The sequence below is a fragment of the Pseudorca crassidens genome, chromosome 14 (assembly GCF_039906515.1).
Source record: "Pseudorca crassidens isolate mPseCra1 chromosome 14, mPseCra1.hap1, whole genome shotgun sequence".
Taxonomy (NCBI): Eukaryota; Metazoa; Chordata; class Mammalia; order Artiodactyla; family Delphinidae; genus Pseudorca; species Pseudorca crassidens.
The window spans coordinates 56852241-56864769 of record NC_090309.1 but is presented as its reverse complement, the minus strand read 5'-3'; the positions used below and the strand labels follow the sequence as shown (position 1 = coordinate 56864769).

Sequence of the window (12529 nt, the reverse complement as noted above, 5' to 3'; positions counted from 1 at the left end):
TATCATAAATGGGTGTTGAATTTTGTCAAAAGCTTTTTCTGCATCTATTGAGATGATGGGTTTTTCTCCTTCAGTTTGTCAATATGGTTTATCACATTGATTTATTTGCGTATATTGAAGATTCCTTGCATTCCTGTGATAAACCCCACTTGATCATGGTGCATGATCCTTTTAATGTGCTGTTGGAGTCTGTTTGCTAGTATTTTGTTGAGGATTTTTGCATCTATGTTCATCTATGTGATATTGGCCTGTAGTTTTCTTTCTTTGTGACACCTTTGTCTGGTTTTGGTATCGGGGTGATGGTGGCCTCATAGAATGAGTTTGGGAGTGTTCCTCCTTCTGCCACATTTTGGAAGGGTTTGAGAAGGATAGGTGTTAGCTCTTCTCTAAATGTTTGATAGAATTCGCCTGTGAAGCCATCTGGTCCTGGGCTTTTGTTTGTTGGAAGATTTTTAATCACAGTTTCGATTTCAGTGCTTGTGATTGGTCTGTTTATATTTTCTATTTCTTCCTGGTTCAGTCTCGGGAGGTTGTGCTTTTCTAAGAATTTGTCCATTTCTTCCAGGTTGTCCATTTTATTGGCATAGAGTTGCTTGTAGTAATCTCTCATGATCCTTTGTATTTCTGCAGTGTCAGGTGTTACTTCTCCTTTTTCATTTCTAATTCTGTTGATTTCAGTCTTCTCTCTTTTTTTCTTGATGAGTCTGGCTAATGGTTTATCAATTTTGTTTCTCTTCTCAAAGAACCAGCTTTTAGTTTTATTGATCTTTGCTATTGCTTCCTTCATTTCTTTTTCATTTATTTCTGATCTGATCTTTATGATTTCTTTCCTTCTGCTAACCTTGGGGTTTTCTTGTTCTTCTTTCTCTAATTGCTTTAGTTGTAAGGTTAAGTTGTTTATTTGAGAGTTTCTTATTTCTTGAGGTAGGATTGTATTGCTATCAACTTCCCTCTTAGAACTGCTTTTGCTGCATTCCCGAAGGTTTTGGGTTGTCGTGTTTTCATTGTCATTTGTTTCTAGGTATTTTTTGATTTCCTCTTTGATTTCTTCAGTGATCTCTTGGCTATTTAGTAGCGTATTGTTTAGCCTCCATATGTTTGTATTTTTTACAGTTTTTTTCCTGTAATTGATATCTAGTCTCATAGCGTTGTGGCCGGTAAAGATACCTGATACGATTTCAAATTTCTTAAATTTACCAAGGCTTGATTTGTGACCCAAGATATGATATATCCTGGAGAATGTTCCATGAGCACTTGAGAAGAACGTGTATTCTGTTGTTTTTGGATGGAATGTCCTATAAATATCAGTTAAGTCCATCTTGTTTAATGTATCATTTAAAGCTTGTGTTTCCTTATTTATTTTCATTTTGGATGATCTGTCCATTGGTGAAAGTGGGGTGTTAAAGTCCCCTACTATGATTGTGTTACTGTCAATTTCCCCTTTTATGGCTGTTAGCATTTGCCTTATTTACTGAGGTGCTCCTATGTTGGGTGCGTAAATATTTACAATTGTTATATCTTCTTCTTGGATTGATCCCTTGATCATTATGTAGTGTCCTTCTTTGTCTCTTCTAATAGTCTTTATTTTAAAGTCTATTTTGTCTGATATGAGAATTGCTACTCCAGCTTTCTTCTGATTTCCATTTGTATGGAATATCTTTTTCCATCCCCTCACTTTCAGTCTGTATGTGTCCCTAGGTCTGAAGTGCGCCTCTTGTAGACAGCATATATACGGGTCTTGTTTTTGTATCCATTCAGCCAGTCTGTGTCTTTTGGTGGGAGCATTTAATCCAGTTACATTTAAGGTAGTTATTTATATGTATGTTCCTTTTACCATTTTCTTAATTGTTTTGGGTTTGTTATTGTAAGTCTTTTCCTTCTCTTGTGTTTCCTGCATAGAGAAGTTCCTTTAGCATTTGTTGTAGAGCTGGTTTGGTGGTGCTGAATTCTTTTAGCTTTTGCTTGTCTGTGAAGGTTTTAATCTCTCCATTGAATCTGAGTGAGATCCTTGCTGGGTAGAGTATTCTGGGTTGTAGGTTTTTCCCTTTCATCACTTTATATATGTCCTGCCGCTCCCTTCTGGCTTTCAGAGTTTCTGCTGAAAGATCAGCTGTTAACCTTATGGGGATTCCCTTGTATGTTATTTGTTGCTTCTCCCTTGCTGCTTTTAATATTCTTTCTTTGTATTTAATTTTTGATAGTTTGATTAATATTTTTCTTGGTGTGCTTCTCCATGGATTTATCCTGTATGGGACTCTCTGCACTTCCTGGACTTGACTATTTCCTTTCCCATATTAGGGAAGTTTTCAACTATAATCTCTTCAAATATTTTCTCAGACCCTTTCTTTTTCTCTTCTTCTGGGACCCATATAATTCGAATGTTGGTGTGTTTAATGTTGTCCCAGAGGTCCCTGAGACTGTCCTCAGTTCTTTTCATTGTTTTTTCTTTATTCTGCTCTGCGGTAGTTATTTCCACTATTTTATCTTCCAGGTCACTTATCCGTTCTTCTGCCTCAGTTATTCTGCTATTGATTCCTTCTTGAGAATTTTTAATTTCATTTATTGTGTTGTTCACCATTGTTTGTTTGCTCTTTAGTTCTTCTAGGTCCTTGTTAAACGTTTCTTATATTTTCTCCATTCTATTTCCAAGACTTTGGATCATCTTTACTATCATTACTCTGAATTCTTTTTCAGGTAGACTGCCTATTTCCTCTTCATTTGTTCGGTCTGGTGGGTTTTTACCTTGCTCCTTCATCTGCTGTGTGTTTCTCATTTTGCTTAACTTACTGTGTTTGGGGTCTCCTTTTCACAGGCTGCAGGATGCAGCTTTGTAGTTCCCGTGGTTTTTGGTGTCTGTCCCCAGCGACTAAGGTTGGTCAGTGGGTTGTGGAGGCTTCCTGGTGGAGGGGACTGATGCCTGTGTTCTGGTGGATGAGGATCGTCTTTCTGGTGGGCAGGAACGTGTCCAGTGGTGTGTTTTGGGGTGTCTGTGACATTATCATGATTTTAGGCAGCCTCTCCGCTAAAGGGTGGGGCTGTATTCCTGTCTTGCTAGTTGTTTGGCATAGGGTGTCCAAAACTGTAGCTTGCTGGTTGTTGAGTGGAGCTGGGTCTTAGCACTGAGATGGAGATCTCTGAGAGTCTTCACCGTTTGACATTACATGGAGCCGGGAGGTCTCTGGTGGACCAGTGTCGTGAACTCGGCTCTCCCACCTCAGAGGCACAGGCCTGACACCTGGCCAGAGCACCAAGACCCTGTCAGCCACATGGCCAGGTACATGGGAAGTTCCTTGCCTTTTGGGAAGTCTGAGGTCTCCTGCCAGCATTCAGTAGGTGTTCTGTAGGAGTTGTTCCACATGTAGATGTATTTCTGATGTATCTGTGGGGAGGAGGGTGATCTCCACGTCTTACTCCTCTGCCATCTTGAAGGTCTCCGGGCCCTTTTCTTTGATTTTTAAGTCAAAGAAACAGAGCTGTCTTCACATTTTCTCAGGGACCCATAGTTTACTTACTGGATCCCACTCACATCACCCACTTTCACCCTTCTAAAATTTTCTGCCCTTCCTGCTACTTAGAAAAATATACAATATGTATGTATGTGTACATATATTTTTTCTTGGTTATAAAGTAATGCTTGTCCATTATAGAAAATTCACAAAATATAGGAAAATATCAAGAAAATTAAAATAAGTATCACCCAGAGATAACTACTGTTTACATTTGGTGTGTGTCCTTCTAGTCCTGATGCTTTCTTGAGCAGTCTTTTATCCTGCAGCCTCTTTTCTTATCTGACTATTCTTACTTTCTTAAAGTAACTGAGAATTGAGAGCTGGAATAGAAACTCAACAGTGCCAGGGAAGAAATGAACCAAATGCATGCTACTTAGCCTGTAATAGGCTGTGAGTATTTCTGGAGGACAGCTTGGTTTTCCTCCTCTTGATATAATGGCTTATGACATGTGATAACATGCTTCAATCATCACTTCCTGATTCTCATTCTGAAGACGTTTTATTTAACAAATAATGAACAGTTCAAAGTCTAAGCAATACTGACTAGGAAGCACTATAAATACTCTGGACTGTAAGGGGATAGAGTATCACAGTATCACACAGGGCTTCTCTGTAACGCCTTATAATAATCATTATGAGGTGATCATTAACATCAAATCATACCAGTCTAAATCATTTGAATTATCAGATCTTACCTCAGGAATCCAGAGCCCACAAGCACCCCAGCAATGCAGAGCAGGGCCACCATGCTGTTGACCACATTTGGGTTTTGGACCACACCAAGTAGCACAAGAGTTAGAAATTCACCAATTAAGTGGGGGGCCAAGATAGCAGCAGAGAAATATCCAAATCTTGCAGCCTCAGGGTATAAGGCCAGAGTCCTAGAAAAACATAAGGTCTTTAGTTCCTCTCCACGGGTTATCATTTAAGAAAAATCCCACACTTGACTTCTGAGGATAAATCCATGGTGGTTAGGTGGGTGGGGAGAGTCTGCAGGGCAGGCCAAACTCCCAGGGCCAGCATTTGAGGCCATTTAGTCCCTCAAATTGTTTCTGTTGGCCCCAAGTCAATGGAGCCACCTTTTCCTTTTTACAGCCCCTCAGCTCTCACAGAAAAATACTAATACTCAGAGGATGGTCACAACCAACTGCAGTAAGCAGGGCTGAACTGTCCAGGCTTCTCCATAAGCAACCACATTCTGCCTGGCTGGCACTGCTCCCACCCTAGCTAGCCTACTACCCTAATGCTAAGGACTCACCCAACCTGCTTCTCAGCCCCTCCTTCCCTGAACCTCATCCTTGTTACCTGGGGTTACTGCCAGCGTGAAAACCCTTCACTGCTTTCATCCTCCAGTGGATTAGCCCTCCCCAGGCCTGTTCCATTCCATTCTTGTCTTTCATTCTACCAACCCCTTCCACTGATTGGACCTTCATGTTCTTGTAAACAAGCTACTCTATATCCATGCCCCTTAACCTCTTACATTCCTTTCACCACATAACATTTCCCTGGTGATAGCACGTCCTCAACAGCTCTTAGACATGGCTACTCTTTCTTCCATTTGTAGAGCAAGTAAGAGAAGTTGGCATGTCTTACCCTCACCCCTCCCTACCACTCTTCAAGGCCATCTGCCTTTCCTCCTATACAAATCAGGAAGTTGGCTTATACTACTAATTCTCTGCCTCAAGGCAGTCCTCTGTGACTTTTAAGACATTTTCTCACCTTTGATGATTTTGTAGCTTTTAGACCAGGGTCAGTTTTGCACTCCCGTCCACCATCATTATCCTCAAGGTTTTTAACCTTCATAATCCATCAACACCAGTGCCTCCTAATTAGGTCACCTGATCAGTTCCAGTGGCTCCACCCACCTAATCTTGATCACTCACTATGTCTTGGATTTAAATGTTACTTGTTACTCAAAACTGTTGCATGACCAAGATTTCACATTCTGAAAATGCCCCTTCTGATCATGGCCTCCTCCTGTCTCCCATTTCCCCAAAGCCCTCAATGCCTCAGATCCTCATCCCTTCTGCTATTCTTTGCCTTACCAATTCCCCACCTGGGGACCTTGCTCTCTCAATTAAGCTGTGCTAATTGGATCCATTCTGCCACTTTGCCTCAGCTGATTCCTGGACCCCTAATTCTTCCTCATTGCTTATTGGGTTCCAATGTCATGTCCTATCATGGCTAATAAAAACTTCTACTTTAAACTACGCTCTCTTCCCAGGGAATTTCAAACTCTCTCCCCAGTGCTCAGCAGATGGATTTACCTCCCATTTTGTGAATTTCTATCTTTATCTTCCCTGCTTTGCATCTCCTCTCTTTCTCCCTGTCTCTATCTCTTACCCCATCTTTGCCAAGCTTTATCCTGTCTACTTGCATCCTTGGTACTATGTTAATCTGATTTTCCTATTTCTGCCTTGGTCTAATCTGGAAACTTGATCTGCGAATTACCCAATTTTTCTGTAGTTTCATCTACTCTCAATCTAATGGTTTTCCCTAATGGTCTTACTTACCCTGTTGTAAAATAACCACTCCTTGAGTCTGGTACCCTTTTAAGCAACTGCCCCCTCTTTAGCCTCTCCTGTACCACCAAGCTTCTCAAACAGCACCTGCTTCTCCCATCTCACTCCTTGTTCCCTGGTAAACCTGACTGGCACCCCCACCACTCTACTGAACCTCTTTTATGGAAGAGCACCAGTGACCTCCTAAACCTATGCCTCACCTCCTTGAACCTCTGCAGTACTGAACGGGTTCACTACACCGTCGTGAAACTCCCTCCTCTCTTGCCTTCTCTGACACTGCCCGATCCTGCTTCTCTTTCCACCACTCTAACCACCTCTCTGCCTCTCTCGCCGGATTGCTTCCCTCTTCCCACCCTCTGAATGTGCCTCTTAAGATATCACCCTCAGACCGCTTCCTCCCTGACATTCTCGCCTATAGAATCCATTCCCAGGCCTCTCCTCTCACTCCTCTTGCCTTTTCTTTCTACACCAACCTATTGTGCCTCTGATTGACATCTCCTGTTGGGTGTCCTGTAGCATCCCAGATGCAACATATTCAAAACCAAATCCATTCTCTTTCCTCGCAAACTTGATAAGGATACTGTCCCCTTCCCACCCTCCCAGGCTGAAAACTCAGGCATCATCCATGACTCTCTTTACCCCCCAGCAAATCCATTCCATTTCTAAGTCCGTTCGATTCTACTTTCCCAGCATCTCAAAGCGAAACCCCCTTTCTGTTGCCACTGCTGCTCTCTTCACCAGAGCCTCTGCCTTTCCCAGACTGTTACCAAGGCTCCTCACTGGGCTGTTCAGCCTCTCTGCCCTAACTCTCCAGTCTGAGACGAAAGTGATGCCAGCCTCACCCCCCAGAGTCCAACACAGATGGGTCACTCCCTGGGGATCAAAATCCTCTACTATGTACCGGTATCTAATCCACTTCAGCCCCTTAGCCTGGCATTCAGCACCTCACCTACCAGGCTCCAAGGCTGTCAGTCATATTTTCCATTATTCCTTCCAATCCTCCTTTCCCCACAGCACAACTGAACTTTTTCTCTGGAAAGGTCTTGTGTGTTTTTGCTTCTGAACCTATGCTCCTTCTCTTTCTTCCCCTGAAACGCCCTTGCTCCTTTTCCATCTATTCAAATGTTGCTCATCTCTCAAGTTCTCCTTTATAAAGCCTCCAAGAGTCCCTCTCCCCATCCAGCCAAATGGACCCTTGGTCTCCTTTGTAATTCACTGTGATAATGAATGTGAGATGGGGAAGAGACATTCCCCATCGGTGCCTCAGCTTCCTCGTCTTCAAACAAGGATAATTAATAATGCCGCCTTTATAGAATGGTGCCAAGGATTACATGAATTGATATACTTAAACCTTTTAGTGCCTGACATAAAGGCAAGTGCTCACGTGTGTCAGCCGTCTTTGTTATCATATTCCTCCGCACCGTGTTTGTGCTTCTTTATAATATTAATCTTACACTTTCTTGAATTAAAGTCATCTGGAGATTTATGTCCACAATCCATCATCTGAAATACTTTAGGGCCAGATGTGTTTTGGAATGTGGCAATTTACAGATTTGGGAAAGACTTCATTCACACTGTGTAGACGATACTTGCTGCAGTGGGGTCTGGGACTCCACCTGTAACATATCTACTAAACAGGAATGTTGCTGTGGGAAAAGTACAATGAACCTCACCTTGGTTCAGATCGGATTTTGCTACTGAGTGAGTTCAAGTCTGATGTGCTGCTAAGAGTCAGAAAACACTCCGGCTTTCAGGGCCGTCTCAGTTCAGAACTGCAAGCTTGAGGGCAGCCCCTTCAGTTTACTCCCCTTTAAATCCGTAGCTGCGCCTGGCACTGTGCCTGGCACCTAGTAGGCATTCAACAAACTTTTGTATCATTGAATCAAAGTATTTGCTACATTGCTAACAGCTGTGCTGCCACCACTAGAAATGATTATGCTTTTGTCAAAAAGAGTCATGACAATACTGAACCTAGTTTAAAACCGCCCTGTTTTCTAAAATCGTACAGAACTCTTTCTCATGGGCAGTTTTACAAATATCATATGGTCTTCAAAATCAGTGCTTTGCGAATTCTAAAGTGCATATAAATCACCTGGGGGATCATGTAAAATGTGGAATCCAGTTCAGCAGGGCTGGGCATGAGATTTTGCAGGTTAAACAAGCCCCAAGGTAACACTGACACCGGGCTTCGTGGGCCACATTGAGGAGCAGGGTTCTAAATTAACAAGGTTCTCAATTTCCAACCAACCTTGGCTTACTCAAAAACGGTCACTTAAAAAAAATCTGCTCCTGGATCATTTAGCCTAAACTAGACGGGCCTGTGGTTTACTTACATCACAGATCAGAGATTCAGCATGTTCCTGAGTGTCAGAGGATAAGAGGCTTCATCAAGGCCAGCAAGGAGGGCCATGTGGTCCCTGCCATCGCCCTGGGTTGCGAGCGCCCGCCCTCTTGCTAACCAGAGCGAGCAGCTTTGCCTCTGTCACTCCCCAGGGTGACAACAACGTCTAAGAGTCTGCACAATAAGACCTCCTAACTCTTCATCTTGGAGCTCAAACCAGGCCCTCACTTATCTTCTACTTGTATTTCCCTTGATTCATAATAATTATTCACATCGCATACCATGGGGTCTTTATACTCGTTATGGGTAGAAGCACCTGCACGTGAATCCAGTGCCCTGAAGAAAGACAGTGTCTCCAGAACCGCCTAAAGTCCTCTATTGGAAGGACAAGCTGGGCACCTTTCACTACTGGAATCACAGAATGCCGGATGATTCCCCCCATCTTTTCTTAAGGGAAAGCCAGAGGGATTAGGGAAGATACATCTCCCTATGACAACAAATCAACAAATAACTCTACACACTTTCAGATTTGCATCTGTAAAATGTTCTATGAAATAAAAAGCACTGTCTACAAACCATCAATCAAAACCCAGCATCAGGGATGCTTCATGGTTCTCCAAAGCCCTCTTCCCATAGTCACTCTTGATTCCTCCACCCCCCGTCACCCCAGCCCAACCACGATGCCCCAGGTCGGTCAAATGAAACCTCAGGCAGCGTTGCCGCTCCAGCTCACAGCAGCCTGGGAGCCACGCTGAGCTGGGTGGACAGCCTCGCTGCCTCTGCACCTGGTCCCAGCTACTCCAGAGCCCTCCCCTCAGGCCAGGCCCCGCAGTGAATGCGGGACAGGTTATTCCCTGGTGCGTGTAGTCTTGCTGGTCTGCTCTCAGGTCCCGTGTGGCCCACAGTGGGGGGTTCCTCTCTTTGTCCTGTTTACCCTGGGGCTCTCCCTCCACAGGTCCCACTGGCCATCTGGGACCCCACCATCTGGGAAGCATGGCCCGGGAAAACTGAAGGCCTCTGGACACCCTCTTCCTTACCAGTAGCACACGCTGCAGAAGATCATGGTGGCAATGACACTGAAGGGGAGCACATGCAGCACGTAGGCTAGCAGCATCTGCCACTTCTGGTACAGGCCATCCTCGCTCTCCTGATCGCTGACGGCTCGCAACACAGGAACTGGGCATGGGAGGCAGGTTGCAGAACAGCCGGTCACCACACAGCTGGAGGAGGAGGGGTGCTAGCCCAGGCTGAACTTGAGATCTATCAGCACTGGATGGTGAGAACCAGCTGGGGCCCCCTAGTCATGGAGAAAAGGAACCTGACATCCATAGAACTATAAATACCCCCACCCCAGAAATCCACTCTACCTGAATTACAATAGGATTACAAAAGCCGTCACAATTTATTTCCGTCTCTCTAAAGTGGGGGGGGGGAGGGGTGTCACCAATTCAAGAACACACATGCAAAAGGGACACAAATGAGTGACGTGAGGCACTCTGTCCTCTTTTCTTGCAGGGTGTTGGCACAGAACATCAGGCAACTAGGTATTGCTTCTGGACTCCCACTGAGTTTGAAAACCAGGTGTTGGCTGTCCTAAAATAGGCTCCAAAAAGAACGTTAACAGTGCAAAGTTGGCCAGGCATCCGGGCCCCCATGGGCTGTGCCTCCTAATGGATAAGAGAAGATACCAGGACTGAGCTTCTAAAAAACCCTGCCCAAACTCTGCTGCATCATCTCCTCATAACTTCATGCTTCCCTGGATCCTCAGAGACCCTCAGGGAGATCCACTTGGAGAGCTAATTCCCACTTAGGTGTTACTAATTCACGAGTTACCTTGTCCCAGAGAGAGAACCCGGAGGGGGCCAGGTTGAGCTCAGAGAAATACCCCTATAATGGTGGAGTCTTGCAAGGCGTCAGCTGGAGAAAGGAGATATTCAGGGAGAGAGAAGCTCCCGCGACCCCGGGGGCCCACCTCCGGGGCAGGGCACTCACACAAGTTCACAGCGTTGAGCATGCCCGTGTACGGGACGGCGCCCACAAACTGGTACAGGAGACCCACACGGTCCTGGATGGCACCCTTTAGCACGTCGTTCTGGACCCGTAGAAGGAAGAAAACGATGAACAAACCCACGATCAGATTCTGAGTGAGACGCATAGTCACGGCCAGCTTATTTCTCATTAAGTTTCTCGTCACTCTCCTGAAAGCCAAACAACCCCGTTTTCATTGCTTTTTTTTAATGGGTGGACGTCTACCTATCTAAAATGGGGTGAGGCTCTTACCTCAAGAGAACACACAGTTTAGAAAGGGCTCCAGGAGAATCTTTGGTTTTGAAAGGAATCACTGGTAATGTTTTCAGGTGTTTTGTTCTTTCAATATCCTCCAAGGTTTTACGATACATTGCTGATTCTTTGTAGGCAGATTCAATCATCTGGACTCTCTTGTAGGTTTCTATTTCCCGTTCTTTGTTTTGGGTATCCACTGATGTCAGGTCCACTGAAATTTTTTTTCCCACAAAAAAATGACCCATGTGTTTTTAAATGCACATATATACACAGTGACTAATAATATATGTTCCATCATTGATTTAGGAGTGCTAACCATAATACCTCATCTCATCAAAATAATACCTGTTGTTAATCCCCACCTATAAAATCAGAATATTTTAAAGCTACCACAGCAGGGCCATGAAGATCCTGATAGGCCTGTCTGGGAGAATTCAGAAGTTCAGCTAATTTTTCTCTGACAAAGTAGAAGTGCACCATTTCAAGAGAGATCCCCGGGACTTTCCTTGTGGCACAATGGTTATGAATCCACCTGCCAGTGCAGGGGACACGGGTTCAAGGCCTAGTCCAGGAAGATCCCACATGCCGCAGAGCAACTAAGCCCGTGCACCACAACTACTGAGCCCGTGTGCCACAACTACTGAAGCCCATGTGCCTAGAGCCTGTGCTCCACAACAAGAGAAGCCACCGCAATGAGAAGCCCGCGCACCGCAACTAGGGAAAGCCCGCGCACAGCAACTAAGACCCAACGCAGCCAAAAATAAATAAATAAAATAAATAAATTTATTTATTTTTTTTAAAGTGAAGAGTAGTGGTAAAATGTTTTAAAAAAAAAGAGATCGCCCACCTCATTCTGATAGGTCATCTATGGCAAGTTAATTGGCTCGGCCAAATTAATTTTTTGAAGAGTAAAAACACCAAAACAAAAGGAGAAATAAAACCCACGTGTGCTGGTGTCATCTAGGCAGAAATCTGAGAAGATAAAGTTTAGAAAACATATATGATGGGGACTGTGAAAGAAAAACTTACCATAAAAATCAAAAGGGTTTGAATGTTCGGGACAAGGGTAGCCGCAGCCACTGAAGAAATGAAGCATCTCCACCGGTGTCCCGCAGAAAACCAGCTCTCCGCAGCTCAGAATGGCAATTTTATCAAAGAGCTGATTGAACGACAGACAGTGTTAGTGTGTAATCAGGTCACCACATCCTTATGGAAAAGAAGCCTCAAGTAGTCAGTCCTTTGACTCTCTCAGCCATACATCAGTACTCTCACTGCGGCCATCAGAACCTCTCAAAATGCATCCCTCTTCCTTCCAGCCTGGGTTGCCCCTGTGGGTCCTGCTGCCTCCCAGCCTGCACCCAGCATCATGTCTAGGATAGAGGACAGCTCATGGAACTGGTCAGAGGACCTATAGGTTTGAGGCCCCGCCGTGCCCCGGAATGAGTGACTTTGGACCGAAAAAATTTTTTTAAATCTCAGATCCTCATCTATAAAAGGCAAATAATAGCTCCCTAAAAGGATCCTAGGAGATCAAGGTGAGATTTTTGGGAAGGAACTCTATATGATTTAGTGGAAAAGCACAGACTTGAAAGCCAACTGGAATATGAATGCCAATTCCAGCTTTTTATTAACTGTGATATTGGCTCAATGTTGGATCATTTCTAAGTCTCACTCTTCCCCTCTGTAAAGTGAAAATGCTGGTACCCACCTCATAGGGTTGTTGTGTGGATTAAAAGAGCTAGCGTATAGAAGGTATTTGGTACATGATAGGTGCTAAAAGAACTGAGTTTCCATCCTTGGCCCTTCCCATCAGGATTGCTCTGGTTTAAGTACTAATCTCTACTCCGAGATCCCCAGCCTGGCACACCTATACC

General features: G+C 44.3%; 1 protein-coding gene across 1 annotated transcript in view; it reads right to left on the bottom strand.

The window, feature by feature from the left end:
* Positions 1–12529, bottom strand: part of ABCG5 (ATP binding cassette subfamily G member 5) — a 38791-nt gene that overhangs the window by 7889 nt on the left and 18373 nt on the right. The window contains exons 8-12 of the mRNA XM_067703111.1: positions 11685–11814; positions 10653–10866; positions 10365–10570; positions 9410–9548; positions 4205–4390 (exon numbers count right to left, since the gene is read on the bottom strand). Coding sequence (XP_067559212.1) covers positions 4205–4390; positions 9410–9548; positions 10365–10570; positions 10653–10866; positions 11685–11814 — 875 coding nt within the window. The remainder of the gene's footprint in view (positions 1–4204; positions 4391–9409; positions 9549–10364; positions 10571–10652; positions 10867–11684; positions 11815–12529) is intronic.